Source organism: Gadus macrocephalus, chromosome 17 (assembly GCF_031168955.1).
Source record: "Gadus macrocephalus chromosome 17, ASM3116895v1".
In the NCBI taxonomy this organism is placed as follows: domain Eukaryota; kingdom Metazoa; phylum Chordata; class Actinopteri; order Gadiformes; family Gadidae; genus Gadus; species Gadus macrocephalus.
Window position 1 is genome coordinate 9060910 of NC_082398.1, and position 18096 is coordinate 9079005.

General features: G+C 40.6%; 2 protein-coding genes and 1 long non-coding RNA gene across 3 annotated transcripts in view; 2 read left to right on the plus strand and 1 right to left on the minus strand.

The window, feature by feature from the left end:
* Positions 1-5650, plus strand: part of LOC132445593 (astrocytic phosphoprotein PEA-15-like) — a 10631-nt gene extending 4981 nt beyond the window's left edge. The window contains 4 exon segments of the mRNA XM_060035672.1: positions 144-318; positions 1372-1430; positions 1432-1528; positions 2375-5650. Coding sequence (XP_059891655.1) covers positions 147-318; positions 1372-1430; positions 1432-1528; positions 2375-2439 — 393 coding nt within the window. The 5' untranslated portion in view covers positions 144-146 and the 3' untranslated portion in view covers positions 2440-5650.
* Positions 4478-9335, minus strand: LOC132445594 (uncharacterized). The gene is made up of 2 exons (XR_009522655.1): positions 9229-9335; positions 4478-9192 (listed from the first exon to the last, which is right to left on the minus strand). It is a non-coding gene; the product is annotated as an uncharacterized LOC132445594 (long non-coding RNA).
* A 709-nt stretch (positions 9336-10044) lies between these two features.
* LOC132445591 (sterile alpha motif domain-containing protein 9-like) lies at positions 10045-13917 on the plus strand. The gene is made up of 2 exons (XM_060035671.1): positions 10045-12698; positions 12832-13917. Exons 1-2 carry the CDS (start codon positions 10601-10603, stop codon positions 12843-12845), a joined length of 2112 nt encoding a protein of 703 aa, XP_059891654.1. The 5' UTR covers positions 10045-10600; the 3' UTR covers positions 12846-13917.
* The last annotated feature ends 4179 nt before the right edge of the window (positions 13918-18096 follow it).

Consider the following 18096-nt stretch of genomic DNA (forward strand, 5'->3'; position numbering starts at 1 on the left):
CGGGAAAAACCATTTGGAAAGGATTCAGGATTCATCAGGATTCTCCTTTTTCTAGTTCCTACAATAACTTTGGTTCGACTCATCCGCGTCCATCTCTGTCTCTGTACATCTACCTAATATACTCTACCCCCCCCCCCCACCAGACCATGGCTGAGTACGGCTCCCTGCTCAGCGACCTGTCGGAGAACATCACCAGCGAGGACCTGCGGCAGCTCAAGTCCGCCTGCAAGGAGGACATCCCGGAGGGGGAGAGCGACCACATCGCCTGCTCCCGCGACTGGTTCACCTACCTGGAGGAGCGCAGCAAGCTGGCCCAGGGTGAGCCACATACACCTGAGAGAGAGAGAGAGAGAGAGGAGAGAGAGAGAGAGAGAGAGAGAGGAGAGAGAGAGGAGAGAGGAGAGAGAGAGAGAGAGAGAGAGAGAGAGAGAGAGAGAGAGAGAGAGAGAGAGAGAGAGAGAGAGAGAGAGAGAGAGAGAGAGACCCATAGAGATACACAGAGAGACCCATAGAGATACACAGAGAGAGAGAGAGAGAGAGAGAGAGAGAGAGAGAGAGAGACCCATAGAGATACAGAGAGAGAGAGAGAGAGAGAGAGAGAGCGAGAGAGAGAGAGACCCATAGAGATACACACAGAGAGAGAGAGAGAGAGAGAGAGAGAGAGAGAGAGAGAGAGAGAGACCCATAGAGATACACAGAGAGAGAGAGAGAGAGAGAGAGAGAGAGAGAGAGAGAGAGAGAGAGAGAGAGAGAGACCCATAGAGATACAGAGAGAGAGAGAGAGAGAGAGAGAGACCATAGAGATACACAGAGAGAGAGAGAGAGAGAGAGAGAGAGAGAGAGAGAGAGAGAGAGAGAGAGAGAGACCCATAGAGATACAGAGAGAGAGAGAGAGAGAGAGACCCATAGAGATACAGAGAGAGAGAGAGAGAGAGAGACCCATAGAGATACACAGAGAGAGAGAGAGAGAGAGACCCATAGAGATACACAGAGAGAGAGAGAGAGAGAGATACACAGAGAGAGAGAGAGAGGAGAGAGAGAGAGAGAGAGAGAGAGAGAGACCCATAGAGATACACACAGAGAGAGAGAGAGAGAGAGAGAGAGAGAGAGAGAGAGAGAGAGAGAAAGAGAGAGAGAGAGACCCATAGAGATACAGAGAGAGAGAGAGAGAGAGAGACCCATAGAGATACACAGAGAGAGAGAGAGAGAGAGAGAGAGAGAGAGAGAGAGACACAACACCTTAAAGGTCGGGCTGCACTCTATACCCTCACTACACTCCCCTGCTGACATGATGATGATGATGATGATGATGATGATGATGATGATGGGCTAAGCAGAGCGCCCCCCTCCGCCCCGTCTGATCCCCTGCAGACAACCTGTCGTACATCGAGCACATCTTCGAGATCTCGCGGCGGCCCGACCTGCTGACCGCGCGTCATCGAGTACCGCACCACCGTGCTCAAGATCTCCGAGGACGACGAGATCGACACCAAGCTCACGCGCATCCCCTCCGCCAAGAAGTACAAAGGTAGAGCCTGCGCACCGCACCCCACGTACAGCAGGGGGCACCCTAGCTCTCCTCTGATTCGTCAGTCACAAAGGGGCCCAACGATGTTGTTGGGGACAACGTTAACTTAATGAGTTAACTTAACTTCTGAGACTGCACGTCCCGGTGCTTGGAACCAGCAGGTGCATGATGGGAAGATAAGCAGTGTTTTCTGTTACGTCGCGGCGGTTGTCTTCCGGACACGGAGAGATACTCATGAGATCAATGGTTCTCGATTTGGGGTCCGTTTTTTTAAATAAAAAATATTTATTTTAAACTATTGTGAGCTGGGCAATAGACTATTTAAAGCTGGGCAATAGAAAATAGGGAAAAAGGAAAAGGGGTTGAAATGTAAATCTGAATACAAAGAGAAAGAAGGATCTGTGAAAAAGAAAGTGCATGGTTCTGGCCGTTTCACGTCATCAGTATAAGTTTAGTATGTGTGTGCGCTTGGATTTGAAATTTAGTACTCGACTTCCGAAGCGATTAGCATTGCATTCGGAGCACACCAGGCCTAGATTTGTCGTTGTTTATGCCAACCGGTCCCGTTAACTCTTCTTGAGCCAGAGTGTCGTCTGCTTTCATGTCCAAGTTTCTGCCTAGTAGGCCTAGCGATTTTTATTTTAATTTTTTTGAAAGATCGAAGCAATGCCGACCTAATCTACACATAATCAACCTGTTCTTAGCCCCTTTCAATTGATGCTCAGCCATATCACGTTTGTTGTGGCTCTGCCGCTCAGGTTATTTCCAGTTGAGACCGGTTCAGGTGAACTGGTCTCAACTGCAATAGTGAACACTATTTTCTGTGTGTCTCAACCTCTTTTTCAGACATCATCCGCCAGCCCTCTGAAGACGAGATCATCAAGTTGGCCCCCCCACCTAAAAAAGCATGAGGTCACGACGCGACTGCAACCTTTGCACCTTGACCTCCATCCCTGGCCTGTCTAATCAACTAACCAATCAACCAATCAACTCTGTTGATATCTTAGAACCACCCCCTCCCGATCTCACAGCCACGTCCCCTCCTCTTCTCCCCGGCACATATACAGCCACACAAGTCTCCTTAGCACCCAACAACCAATCAGAATGCTGCAACGCGCACCTAATCAACCTCATCGTCCTCTTGCCCGACCGGCAGTAGAGTTGTCGAGAAAAGACGTTCCGTCGAAAGAGAAGGAAAGAAGGACGGAAGGACAGGTGGACAGGACAAAGGGAAGAGAGAGAAGTGTGTCGTCCTCTTCCTTCACCCAATGGTTTCGTTCCCATAACTTTATTCCATAGCTATTGTGTTAATGGCGTGTGCGTGTGCGTGTGTGTGTGTGTGTGCGGAGATATCAGAGATTCAGTTGGTAGTTGTTCAGCTATCCAACTCGAGGACTCAGTCTTATTAAAACAATAACAGAAAAGGCTTCAAAAGACATTACAGTGATGTCAGCCCGTAGGCAGAGGCTAAACAATCCATTCATGAATCAAAGCAGTAATTTTATGTTGACGTACTTTAAGAGTCAGGGTGTTGTCAAATAAGTAAAAGGATGCAATTCATGCCTTAGTCATAAAAAATATGTCGTTCTGAACAAGGAAACAATAAAACAAAAGACAACCTTCAAGCTTAGGCATCTTGAAATGTACCAAGACACACCCAATACATTTACAATAAGGCCATGTACATTTACAATAAGGTCGATCCATCTATAATAAGGCCGATACATTTATAAGAAGAAGTAATTATTGTTTGCTTGGCTCAACAGTTTTAAATGTCTGCCGGTCCATTGTAAAAGTACTATAGCCCTTTTAGTGGACAAATATAACTATAGTCATCGGTTTCCCAGCATGCTTAGTTATATGAGAAGCTGCTTCGAGGGTGTTTCTTTCTTGATTTATCATACTGACCATAATTCTCCTAAAATAATAAACCATGGTTTCAGCTGTTTGGAAAAGTACTCGGCCTCTTCAGATGTCGTTCAAAATAAGTCCAAAAGTCCATATGAGACATCAGACAATATTTAAAAACGTTTTTCTAAAATATATCTATTTTTAAAACCAATATTTGCCTTGAGCCTTTGTTCACTCCATCGATTGAGAAGTCTTGTGCTTGAGATGGAGAATTCATCTCACATTCATCTCACATCCATTGTTTCACACCAACAACACCATCATTTGTTAGACATCACAGAGAAAAGGTTTCAGGACAAGAAAGCTGAAAAAAAACCTGGCTGACCAAAACGCCAAACATGACGCAAACTAATAGATTTAAAGGGTTCCAACACAGACAACTATGTTATCCAATATATTGAATTTACCTTATTCATGTCCCTACAGGCTTCGCTGGACAATGATAGTCTGACTGGGAATTGTACATTGGAATAATAATTCCAAACTTAAACTAAAATTATACCTCTAATAGATAGATAAAAAACTATCTTTACAAAGAATATGTGAAACTATGTGAAATACATGTGTGCCCCATATAAAGTTGGATGTGTACCCTGGACCATGGGTTATGATAGGAAAATTATATTTTGAAGAATACATTTTTAATGATATCTGCATTATGTGTGCATTACACGTGTACAGCTAAATGCTGCTTGTCACGTCATTGGTTGCACAGAAAATAAACATCCAATCAGTAACCTCCCACCGCACGGGAGAGAGAGGGATGTGCATCATGAAGGAGGCTACTTAATAACCCTCAATTATTATATTCAAACTTTACCGCGTGAAAGAGCGGCTTACAAACCACCGACTTGGCCATCCTGGTGCAATATGGGATGTCTAGACACCAACCAAATAGCTAACAAAGACTGTTGAAGTTAAACTATAACTGCTGTTTGAATCACTGTGCATCTATACTCCCCGCGGTCAAGCCTTAGCAGACGTCGTGACATAACTTATCTGCGGCGTAGTTTGTTTGTTTATCTTTTCAAACAAAGAATATGTCTGAACTGTGAGAAAGATTGCGTCCAATGTAGTCCTGTTTTGCCTTTGACAGACACATGGCGTGCATTCCTTGAAAGGAAATAAAAATGATAACAACAATAATCCACTCACTTTTTTAGACAGTAGTACGTTTATCGATACTGGAAGTCTGGAACGACAACGAAGGACTTCGGTGTTGTACTTGGGTGTTTCTCAGAGATGTAATGTGGCTCTATTTCAGTGTTAAAGTCCCATGTTTGAGTTTGGATTGAAAATCACAATGTTATGTTAGATGATGCCCCTCCAAGTTAGTAGGTGGGTTAGCATTATTGAAGACACTATCGGTCCGCTCTGACTAAAGATATATCCCAGTTATGGTAAGCTACGAGCTAGCTGAAATGTACACATCATTGCGACTTTAATACGAAAAACAAACAAAAAACGCATAATGTCTGGTTAGGTCAAGGTAGATTGCACCTCCCCCCAAAAGAGCCCATTTTCCCTTCAGTATGTATATGCAACAGTTACACCTTCACCTGTTCCCAGTGCCAATGACCAAGACTTTTATTTTGAAGCTTCCCAGTAGCTGTGATCGGGGATGTTGTATTCTGTATTGCTTGCCATATAGTGTGTTGTACGATTGGATTGATTTGTATTTCTATGCATTTAAGTTGATGTTATATATGAAGCCTTTTGCTCTGCTTACGTTAAAACGTTAGCCACTAAATGGGATTTTTTAACTTGTAAAGCAAAGGGGGGGGAAACCAGTCGTCTGTCCGCTATAACTATTTTCTCTTGTGTTTTATAAATGGAGAACGTCACAAGAGATGTGCATCCATTCATTCAAGGGCAAAAACATACCAAACTAATCAACCCATCTAAAATGTCTTCAAATTCCAAGACATCTAAGACGCTTTTAAATTCAATTAAGTAGGCCTATCACAATTCATTCAATTTTCAATTTCTTGGCAGCGACAAATTAGCTAACTATTTCTTTTCTAAACATTGTTACAAGTATGATTTTACAGTCAACTGTTTCTGATTATGTTAAGGGCATGTATTTATGACATTTCATGTACATACTCCAGAAATCTGATGAATTATTAGTTCAGAATATGCCTATCAAGGGCAGACAGAGTACTGCCCAACTATACTGCGTCTGCTGAATAAAAAACTCTCCAACTGCAATCTGTGACACCACTCGACATGGACTCGAACCAGAAGCAGTATTTCACTGCTATGGCCTGTAGCAAACAGGCATTGGTAAACAAGGACATTATTATCAGAAAGAATTCCACAGTTGCTGTTGAACAGTGAGTTACCATGGATATATAACACCAAGGCGTTTTTATTTCATAGCATGAGCATAGATGTTTGGTCTTGGGATTCAATTTGTCGTTATATTCCATTTTACACAATGTTTAAAATGCTTTTTGAATAGCAACTTGTGATTTCAAATGTATGTGACAAATCTCCGTAGAGCCCTATTCAGTGGACTGTATCAAGAAGGCTGGTAGGTTGATCTGTCCTTCATACTCCTGGGCGAACACTCCCACTTGTGATGTCACAAAATTGGGGCCGTTTCATCTCAATTCTAATAGAATACATCTGTCATTGGTTGTAGGTGTCGTGCAATGCATATATGTTCACAGAGCCAGGGCTTGTAGTACGACAGCGAAAAGCATGCATGGAAACATCGCAACCAAAAACTTGGACATCCAATTATATTTGTTTATGTTTTTCAGACACAGGCTTGTGCATTAGTGTGTATCAAGGCTGAAAACAGAGAGCCTACATCCAAATGTCCACTTGAGAAGTCTTGTTCTGCAGCCATTACACATAATGTATCAACATATCAGCTGCAAACAACGTCAACATTTGGATTTCAATGTACCAAGTGCATCCTGACTGAGTACATAATAACAACAATAACTAAGAGCTATAGATAATTGTTCAAACTATACAGAGCATGACAATAGTTACCAACGATTCTAAGCAAATCCCATCCACCAATATCATACTCCCTAAAGCATAACAGCTATGCTGTTCCTTCGGACTAGATTGTACAAATGGTTTGTGAATATATATATATCAATGTGTTTTGTGATTGATTAATTTATTTAATGCCTCTATGTTGTTTTTTAGGTATCCTGATGGCGTACTAATCGGAAAACAATTAATTAACGGGAATTAAAATATGTTTGCTTATCTACAATTAGACCGCCATTGTTAAACCTTTTGAATTCAGAGCAGTCAGGCTACAGCGCTAATATAATGTTATCATGGTTTAGTCGTATCATTATGCTTTGCCGTGATCTCTATTGTGATCCAGCGGGTTCCTCTTGCATCATGTGAGTGTTCAACGGGTGTTCGCTCAGTGTTGAGGCGTATGGGGCACAAAGTGATGCTAGGCAACATTAGCTGATTGTGGTAACGAACAGCTAGTGGATTTGGAAGCATGTATTTTTCGTTTTTTCTAGACACCAGTTCCTATACAGTATTTGAAAGAAATGGTTATGATCCTAAAACTAGTAGGATATAGATATCAGAGAAAAACAGGTTAAAAACACATGAGATTCACAACTTCTAAACGTGGCTCGCAAACTAGATCTGTAAATGTGGCTAGCAAACGCCAGTTGAGCTTTTGAGTTTTTGGTTCTAAGAGGATTTTAAATATTAAATATTAAAGAATTATGTTACAAGATTTCAAGAAGGCTCAGGAGATAACAATAGGAGAAAGAAGACAATTATGTTTTTTGTGTGGCTAAGTCAATGGCAGGTGATGTCAATTCTGATAGTATGTATGACTGGTCCCTGAAGTTTGATTTTAGTGATTTGCTTACAGTTTAAGGAGGTGGAGGTGGATGTGATAAATACATGATCAAACGTGGCAGGTCTTGCACAGAATGCTATAAAATAGTAGAGGTAGCGTGAATAGAGTTGTGTTGTGTTGGGATCTTGTGAGGATCATGAATGAGGCTAACATTGTGCAACTTGATGCTGGCCTTAACCACTATAACCACTATAAGTAGGGAGTGTGATGGAAGAGAAGATTTAGTGTTCAATGTAAATTTTGGATGAAATGACGATGACATTTGTCCTTCAAAAAGGGGCCATTTTGTTTTGAATTCACCACTGCTCTAATAAGAAACGTTGTAATCTCTGCTTTAATGGCGAGACATTGAACAATCTCTTTTGTTGCCGGTCCTTGCCAGGTCTGCCATTGTTTAAAGCCTCCTGTTTAGGTCATCTTCTTTTCCAAGCAGTAGACCGTAGAGGTAATGTTGACAACTGACCGAAGACTAGGATCATTGGTAGTACAGTGGTGTGTAGAAGATTGATAAATTGATTCCCAGTGGCATAGATAAGTTGCTTGATGGATAGATGGATCGCTTTGATTGGTTGGTTAATGTGTGTGTTTGAGTGGACTCCAAGAGGACAGCTGGTACATTCTGTTGGATAGATTACAAGAGGAACTTGATTTTGAATGAAAATGCCATTAACTCAGTCAAGCAAAGTCAAGCAAACATGATTAATAACGATTATTTCTCCTTTGTGGAAAATTCAAATTGTATCTGTGTCAAAGTGGCAATTATTGTAATGGCGATTTAAAAACACATTTCAACTCTGGTAATGGGGAGGTTAAAACATGTCTCAAATACTGTAATGGGGATATTAAAACATATTCTATTGTTGAATTGTGGATATTAGAAAACATTTAACATTTGAATTGAGTTTGAAATCCATCTATTCCATGCTGTTCAAATTTGCTCCTCATGTTTTGCAAGTCACCTTTCAGGCTAGTCACACGTTAGTAATGTCGGTGGGAAGAACAATAAAAACATGTGGTCAAGTGATGTCTTTTGTTTTCGTTGTGAAGTTGGTCAGATTGTGTGTCTAAATTGGTCATTCTTTAAGAAGAAATTCGGCAACAGCTCAGTTAATGTATCCTCCAGCTTTTACGTTCGTCAAACTCTTCTACATTAACCCACTGGAGGCCATGGCAACAGGCTGAACACATGTTTAAATGGCTTTCATTGAAAGAGAATAAAATCAAAGATGTATTTTACACCTTTCAAACGTGTTATTATGATGTACATTGTTAAACAAAGTCCTTCTGGTGTGGCTTACCTATCAAGGTTTAAATGAGACTGAACTGAAATGCTGTTTTGTCATTGTGCTAATCTGAATATAAATATTATATTATATATTAAAATATATTTGCTAACTGATTGTGTTGTCTGGAGCGGTCGTCTTTGAATTTAATACGATGTATACATTTTGGAAATACTTCATTTTACTTGCACATTGCACATTGTACAGGGGTAGTTAAACAGATTAAAATTACTATTACTATATTATTCTAATATACTTGACTTGTTTCTGTAGCATATTTTCATGCGGTTATATTTCTGGTTCATGGCAGATGACTCCACAGTATCACAATAGATCCTTGGAACCAATTGTAGTTTTGAGCTTTAATAATAATTTAATAATTCCTATAAATAGGGTTATCTTGTGGGCCAAAAGTTGCATGCCTATTGTAAGTCTTCAGTATGTTTGTAACGTTAGATAAAACATTCCTCCTTTCTTGATATCGGCTTAAAAAGATTGAATCACAAACATTTACAACTTAGACATGTTGAAAATGGGCTGGAAATCTGCAGGAAAGACGAAGCTTCATCAATCTTGCTACGTTTTCTGGGTTCATTTGACACCTTGCTACTGTCCTACTGTCCTTAACTTCTATTAAAAAGAAATGTGACGCAAAAAATTAAGTGCCTTATTTACACTCACTGAGAAAAAGTGAGCCAGTTTGTTTCGAGTTCAATCCAAGCCGAATCGTTGGGCAGTCTCTCCAGTGGTGGTGTGCATATGGAACATCTCTTTTATTGATGAGTCAAGCCACACTTAAAGGGTTGGACAAGGATCAGTGAAGTAGAACAATACCTGCCAGGAAACCTGTTCCAAAGAATGTGAGTGCATGTTTATGAGCCAATCGCCAACCCAGGAATTAATGTTTCCATGACAGCTTGTCTGTTTGGTTGAGGGGAAAATTAAACTTAATTCAACCACTCGATCATGAAATATGCAGGAAGTGTTTAACCCTGGGGGTTAAAATGCCAATGTGTTCACCAATATCCAAATGTCAAATGCCTAGGATAGGTTTCGAAATGACTGACCATGCATTCCTGTCAGTTTCAGCGGCCGTCAACTGGATCTATAAAGATAAAGTACTTCCTTCACAGGTGCACCTTCTTCACAACCATCCAATTGGACGGACTTCAGCATGGCAGAAGGTATGACCTATAGGTAAGGAAAAATTACACATGTTTTCTTCTGATACCTAACTAAATGTATTGTATCAATTTCAACTAATTGTTAAAGTAGTTAGTAAAAGTAATTATGTAGCCTAATTATGTAATTCATCACTTAACATTGTACACTTTTGCTCCATTACATTTTTTTTGGGCATATTGGGAGTTCAACTCCCTATCAACTACGAGTGTGTAAAAAACATATTTTTTACCCACTCGGTTTCTTACTCAGAAATGTATGCATAATTAGACACAGATACAGATTTTTTTTCTTGTCTCTTGTGACGGCGGCTTCGGCTCTTTCTGCGGCGGCGGCTTCGGGTTTTATCTATTACAACTTGGTATATTAGTTGCCTGCATTCTCCACCATATGTAGCGGGCCTCTGGGTGTGGGGTTTCCACGCCACCAAGTTGAATAGACAATACCGACACAACACACAAAGCAGGTTCAACTTAGGATGGTTTATCCACCTAGTAAACACAACCAGGGTGGGAAAAGGGTCATCCACCTCCTTAATGGTCCAGTCCTCTCTGTATCTTGCTAGCCCCAGCCCTGGCTTGTGGTAGCCTGCTCTCCCTTTTTACTGCAAGCACTCCAGCTTAATGGCCTTCAGGCCTGCCTCGTTAACTGGAGGAATTCCATATATGGCCTGGGGGTGGAGCCAGCTGGTTGCCAGGCCTACCACTCCCCTCACTCCTCCCTTGCGTCTGCCTTAATACACACACACACACACACACACACACACACACACACACAAAGGCAAAAAACAAATGTCTCTTTCCTTCCTGTTCCCTTACTAGGAACGAAGTGACAACAAAGATGGCCATCCTGGACGTTCTCGATGAAGATGCCTTTAAAGGAGAAATCATAGACCCAGATATTGCACGACAAACAGAAGTCAACTTTTACCGCGGGGCTCCGCCCCTTTGGTTGAATTTCGACCTTGCTGAAAAAAACAAAGATGAAGACCTTCTCATTAAACGGGTTGGGTATGATATACTTCTTCAGCAGATCTCGAACAACAAATCTGGAGTATGTTTAAACCACAAGCCAGGGAGTGGTGGCACCACATTGGCCAAGCAGCTTCTCTGGGACTTGAGAAAATCATTCAAGTGTGCTGTTCTAGTCGACCCCAGCTTAGAAAGCTCGCTGATTGCGACCGCTGTGATTGATCTCTACGCTGCTGACGAATCAAACAACCGTAAGACTGTACTTCTGTTGGTGCAGGATAGAAACATGAGCACTCTCCGAGAGAGTTTTGTGGCAGAATTGTCTAAAAGGAATATCAATTCAGATAAACCCGTCTTTGTCATACTTAACTGTGTGAGGATTGCCCACATCAACGCTGAACGCTCTGATGATGTCAACCTTGTCGACCACCTCATTGGTGATGAGAAAAAGAAATTTGATGCCAAAAAAGAGTGCCTTAAACGCAGGTATCCTGATATTTTTCACACATTCCATGGCTTCAACATTATGCAAAGCGACTTCTCCCAAGACTATGTCAAACGGGCATGGGATGCTTGCAGGTCTCTCGTCTCAAATCGTGGTCCCCAGCCTATTGCTTGCCTGTGCCTGTTGAACAGCTATGTCCCGGGCTCTATCTTTCTAAAAAGTAGCTGTGAGAAATTTAAAGAGACAATGGGACCTTTCCTTCACCTGACGGTCAGCTTCAATCTCAATGGCAGTGCTGAGGTCCTCCGCATGGCTCATCCAATGATAGCAGAGCACGGCACTCAGGTCTTCCATGAAGCAGGCATGGGCAGAAAGGTCACGGCACGTACCTTGCTGAAAAGCCTATGCACTGAGGACCATGTCCTGTTTCTATCCGAGTTCATTAAAAAGCTGCTCATCACACGACAAGATGATGATTCTGGAAATCTTCTGGATTTCTCCAGATTGATTGTAGACATTAAGACTGGGAATGCTCTGACTGGGAAAAAAGAGTGTTTATCGGTTTTAGAGGAGGCATTCAATATATTTCCTCTGATAGGAAGCTACCCCCAGACGCTTTCTCGTTTCTATTACCTAGAGATGACTGACTACCAGAAAGCATTGCAATTGGCAAAGATAGCAAAAGAAATCGCTCCTAACAACTCCTTTATAGCTGACACATTGGGACAAGTCTACAAACATAATCTGAACAGAGAACTCCAAAATGAGTTAAACCCAAACACCTTAACTACAATCTTTGAACTTGCAAAGAAAGCCTTCAAAGCATTTGAACATGCAGAGAATCTTGCAGAAAGCGAGTCGACTATTTTCAACGTCAGGCCAATATCGTCTTATTTGAAAGTTGCAAACAATCTTTTTGAACGGAAGGAAGACCTAGAGAAAGCGACCAAAAGAAAAAAAAGAAAAGAATATAATGAACTGATATCCCCTATCTCTGATAAGATAGAAAAAAGAGCAAGATTCATTAACATGTTACTGAGTTACTCAGAAAAGAGCTTTGGAGACAAAGATCCAGAATATGTTTTGAGGGAGGCCAGACAATGCTATAAAGATTACATTCGTGATGGGGACTTGAAGGAGGGTCTTGGAACAGGAATCAGAGAAGAAGATCTCAAAAAGCTTCATAAGAACTGGCCGAATGACAAACAAAAACCAAGGTTGAAGTTAAAAATGATGGTCGAAGACCTCAAGGCCTCCTTCCACGAAACTCAAGAGAATTATTTCAGGTCCAGGAAGCTTCTACCCCTCCTTTATCTTGAAAAAATTGACGGAGTCAAGGAAAGAGTTGACGGAGAGGTCCGTTTTCACAAACTGTACACTACTGTGGGGGATGAAGAAATACAGCTGGATGTGGATCCGGCCCAACAGCTGGCTCTCTGGAGGTCTGGAACAGTGACCTTTGAACTTGGATTCACCATCAGAGGCCCTACAGCCTACGACATTCAGTTCCCGAATAAGAAAGGTTAGAATTTTTGGTTAACATTTTAACATATTAAGATGCATGTTGACCTTGAGGTAGCTTTTCTGTTGTTCAGAAAATACAGAATGTTTTAACTGCATATTTCTTGTAAGTATTGTTCTTATCGCCCATGCAGGTGTTCTCTTATGATAAGCCAAACATGGCGGCTGACCACAGAGACCTGAACCAACTGTACGGCACCAACATTATTTTAGATTATTACTTGAATGTTGTGGTTTTATGGTTTTGAAGTTCAGCAAATAATTATTTTTCTTTAATTATGAATTATGCTATGCATCGATTTTTTCTCTAAATAATCGTTTTAAACATTACATCTTATTCTCATTGAATTTACGTGTGAAGATCGTTTATATTTTGATCTGCATGCAATACTGGCACACCGCTAAGAATAGGAGTTAGACAAAAAATATAACTTTTTTTGGATTATTGCTTGAATGTTTTCTTTTCAAGTCTAGCAAATAATACATTTTCTTATGAATTATGTCATGTAGTGCTTTTTTCTCGAAATAATCATTTTAAACATTACATCTTATTATCAATGAATTTATGTGTGAAGATAGTTTAGCATATAATTTGATGTGCATGCCACACTGGCATACCGCTACATATAGGAGTTAGACAAAAAATGTATAACGTTTTTTTAGATTAATGCTTGAATGTTGGTTTGTTTTCAAGTCTGGCAAATTTCTAATGAATTATGTTATGTATTGCTTTTTTCTCAAAATAATCATTTTAAACATTAAATCCTTATCTCATTGAATTTACGCATGAAAAGTTTATATCTGGATCTGCATGTGACACTGGCACACGGCTATACTGTAAATAGGAGTCCGACAAAAAATATGTCCTTTCTGAATAGATGAGTAATTCGATTTGAGCAGATGGCTCTGGGTTTGAAACTCCAATGTCTGCATTGTACCAGTAGCGGCGCCAAAGAATTATGAGTGCGGGAGCTACAGGTACTAGATTGTTTATAGCAGGTGCCAAATACATTTTGTCGCAACAAACGATAACAAATAATATTACACACTATAATATAGTACGAACAAACCAATCAAGTTCAACCAAAAGCAGCAACGTTCATCGTCAATTGGAATTATGATTTAATTTTGTTACATATAAGTCAGTACGATGACTTCATATAGCTATACAGATATATTATTATGGCGATCACAGCTGTGGTCGCCAAGTGTCGCAAAAGATCCTTAAGGTGCGGCCACACCAGACGCGTATCTCGCGTAATTTTTACGCGAGATACGCGCGTAAAATGTTGCTTGACCATTTTGTGTCAAAAATGGTCGCATACGCGCCATACGCGCCTACGTCACTCGCCTAGATGAGTCCATGTCCATGCAAGTGAACGGAGCGTTCCCTCTTTGTCATAACTATCAAACCAAACATCCTTCACATTCACCGAGCGAACATTACGAAAGTAAAATGCACATTTCTCGCTAAAAATGTTTCCATAAACGCATTTAATGGCGTAACTATGTTACTATTTCCACCCAGAATAAAGATAGTTGTCGGCCGTGGCTGCGCTGGAGTCCGAGGTAGGAAACCCAAACGCCGCCGTGTTTTGGTGATAGAGTTTAGATCGGGTTAGATTAAATAATCTCGGATATAAATAACAATAATCGGGTTAAATAACTTCACATGGTGTGTCTGGTGTGTTTCCAGCATTCGTAGTGTTGATCAGCAGATATATAGTCCGCCAAGACGTTGAGGTTGCTTAGTAACCAGAGACTCTGTCCATGCAAGTGAACGGAGCGTTCCCTCTTCGTCATAACTATCAAACCAAACATCCTTCACATTCACCGAGCGAACATTATGAAAGTAAAATGCACATTTCTCGCTAGAAATGTTTCCATAAAAGCATTTAATGGCGTAACTATGTTACTATTTCCACACAGAATAAAGAAAGATGTCGGCCGTATGCTTCTGTCCAAGCTCACTACTCTCTGCCAGTGACGTCGGGTCAAGCTCAACGCTGATTGGGCAACACGGCTAATCGTCATGCGTATGACCGTAAAAAGTTAAATTTTTTGAACTCTTGAAATGTACGCGATATACGCGATATACGCGCTTTACGCGCGTATAGCGCGTAAATATACACGCCTCATACGCGCAATACGCGTGTAAAATGTTGCTTATACGCGTATTACGCGTGAAACGCGTAAGTACGCGAGATACGCGTCTGGTGTGGCCGCACCTTTAGAGTGTCAGTGGAAGCGGCACCGAGGCAGTCGTGGTTGTGAGGGATTTGATATGTTTGTTTGTGTGCATGTGCGTGTGTGTGTGTTTAAGTAAAGGCAACTCTCGGGATAATGCGGTGTATGGGCCACGAGAATCACCAACTCCTATAACCTTAGCCATTATTAAAAAAAAATATTGATGAATATTACAATTAAAAAATGACAGGGGGTGTGTTCGAAACCACCTACTTGCTTACTGCTTACTACCTACTCAATACTTGGCTTACTTCTCGAATCCTTAATTAATGATTGAGTAATCCATTTTGAGTAATCAACGTTCGGAAGACCGCTCTTACTTAACCACCTCAGATGACGTGAATCAAATGACGTGTCAATAACCTACCGGCCGGGCGCCATTAATAAATATTATAAATTAGAGCTGTCAAGTGATTAAAATATTTAATCGTGATTAATCGCATTAATGTCATAGTTAACTCGCGATTAATCGCGATTAATCGCAAATTATTTTTCTATGCTAAATATCCCTTGATTTTTTTGTCCCATAATTCTTCTCATTTTAATTCTCTTATCAACATGGTGAAGTGCATCGGCTTGTCTTGTGCAAATGATTTTTTATTGATAACAACATTGGCATATACTGATCAAAACAGGACGATACAAAAAAAGAGCCTATAGTGCAATTAAACGACTGCTTTGAACAAATGTCATTTGAACATAGCAGTCAGGCTACTGCTTCTTTGTTTTGAGCCAAAGAAAAAAAAATAATAAAATGTTTTGTTTTTTTTTGTAAATAAAATATTTGCGTTAATCGCGCGATAATTTTTTTAACGCCGTTAAAATTGGTTAGCGTTAACGCCGTTAATAACGCGTTTAACTGACAGCTCTAAAATAAATATATAAACGTCACATTTAACGTCACAGTACATCTTCAACCTAAGGATTTGCGGTGATATGTTAAAAACAATTATTAAACAATTATTAAAAGCACTGCTGCTGCGGCTCCCCGTTTAGCGCCATTGCTTCCATTGTTCTTTTGAATAGACGCAGTGCATTCTGGGGCGGTTGAGTACGTCTAGTAAGCTAGCGATGCTTACACAAAATCTTTCCGGAAGCAGAAGACATTCGGATACTACTCGCTTACCTAAAACTCGCTTACTAGCCTACGTTCTGCTTACTCAATTTGACATCATAATTAGTAAGAGTAGTAAGCAAGTAGGTGGTTTCGAACACACCCGATAACACCAGAGACACGGGGGAGAGATCGCCAGATTTCTTCCGGCATCTATTGGACAGGGTTAGGTCTATTGATCAGCTAGGAGAACGCTCACACGTGCTTAGATACTCTTCAATCTCTCTTTGCTTCAGAGTCTCAGTTTACCATACCGAAAATACGAGATACCAAATAAACTCTCTTAAAAGCTATTCCTTTGGATTTGACCACTTTCCTTGAAGAACTCAGCAAGGTTAACTTGAGACGGACCTTTCGACATATTTCTCTCTGAATCATTTTTATTTTTATTTTTTTTCAATTCATTTTCAGATCCCAGTTCACTTAATTTACAAGGGAACAGGTTCAAAACTAAATGCCTGATCGCTAACCTCAGTGGCAGCCATCTTAATAGTTTATGAAAAAGAGGAATATGAAGGCCTTCTCTGCGTTTATACCCTACTTCCATCATAATAAACCATGTCACAACATGAACATTTAGTTTAAATAACTTTTGAAAACAATTTCCTCCGAATTTATGAAGAGAAAATTAGTAGTAGAACAAACAAAATTAGACTTTAGACCATACAAATTGCCCTGCGTCTAAACTTAGCTCCGCTGATAATGTACAGCATATTTTTTAAAATCTTAATCCAATGTGTTAGGAAGCCTATAGTATTTCATTCTTATTTTGATTAGCCTCGCACACTTCTCTGCTCAAATGACATAATGTATAATCCGTATCAATCGAATTCGTTCATCCATTGTCACATAATCATTTATTCGGAGTAAACAAATCAACACGACTAACTCCCAGTCACCCCCAGAAACATGTAAGAGGCCCTCGATCTAACCAAACTGACAGAGGGCGAGGCCCATGCAAGGCAGGTAACCAAATATACACCTCATCTTCCGAAAAGCAAAAGTGACACCTGTTGTCCAGTTTTGCATTTTCTTTATTATAGTCACAGACACAACGCTGTATGTCTGTGACTATAAGTATGATGAGGCTGGGTGGATTCAGAAGAGGGGACATCTGCGAACAGGTAGGATGTTTTTTTTTTAACTCTTAGGATCTCGTTTTAGTGTCTGTGGTTCTCCTTGCCTCTGGAAGTCTGCCAGAGGAGCTGAGGGCGTCAATATAGCTGTCAATATCTTTCAATTAAATCTTAAAAAAACGTAACTTTTAAGCGTTCTTCTAACCACGTTTTCTGTTATGTTTTTTGCTTAATACCTCAAATATAGGTGATTCTCGTTATCGTTGCTTGAAACGGATCAATTGTTGTTGTGATGTGTTTTTCCTTTTTAAGCTTCATTAATAGACCAACAGTCAGACCATGTTCCGGGTGCGAGTCTCCGCGGTCCGTCTCCTTGGTGAGCATATCATCATAAAACAGCCATCCGACACACCGTCTGATTATTACAGTAAAGGCCATTGTTTACTGTTGCGCAAAAGCATACAACTCAGAATATATCAATTATTTTGCAATTTGATATATAGTATCCTACCCATTAGGCATACGTAAAGGAATACGTTAGGAACTGTCATTGAAAGTTCAGTACATGCAATGCAGTAAATGATATTAACATAGCCTATAGCAATTATCAAATATTCTAAATTGCATTATTAAAAACCAATATTAATCATAAGCATGTTTTATTCAAAGGGATCGTCATGCTTTCAAGTATGTCTACAGAATCAAGTAAGTGTGGCTACAAAGCCACCCACGCACACACTTGCCAGCACAATGTCAATCCCTTCATGTCATGATATTCAATTTGAATTGAAAAAAGAGCATCGATGAGCAACGACAAAGAGCAATGCGTCCGCTGCCCCAGCCTCCCCAGAGTACCACCACTACAACCAGACCCTGAGCTGGAGCGACGCGCAGAGCTTCTGTCGGGACAAGCACGGCGACCTGGCCACCGTGACCTCCATGGAGGAGGCCCAGCTCCTGGC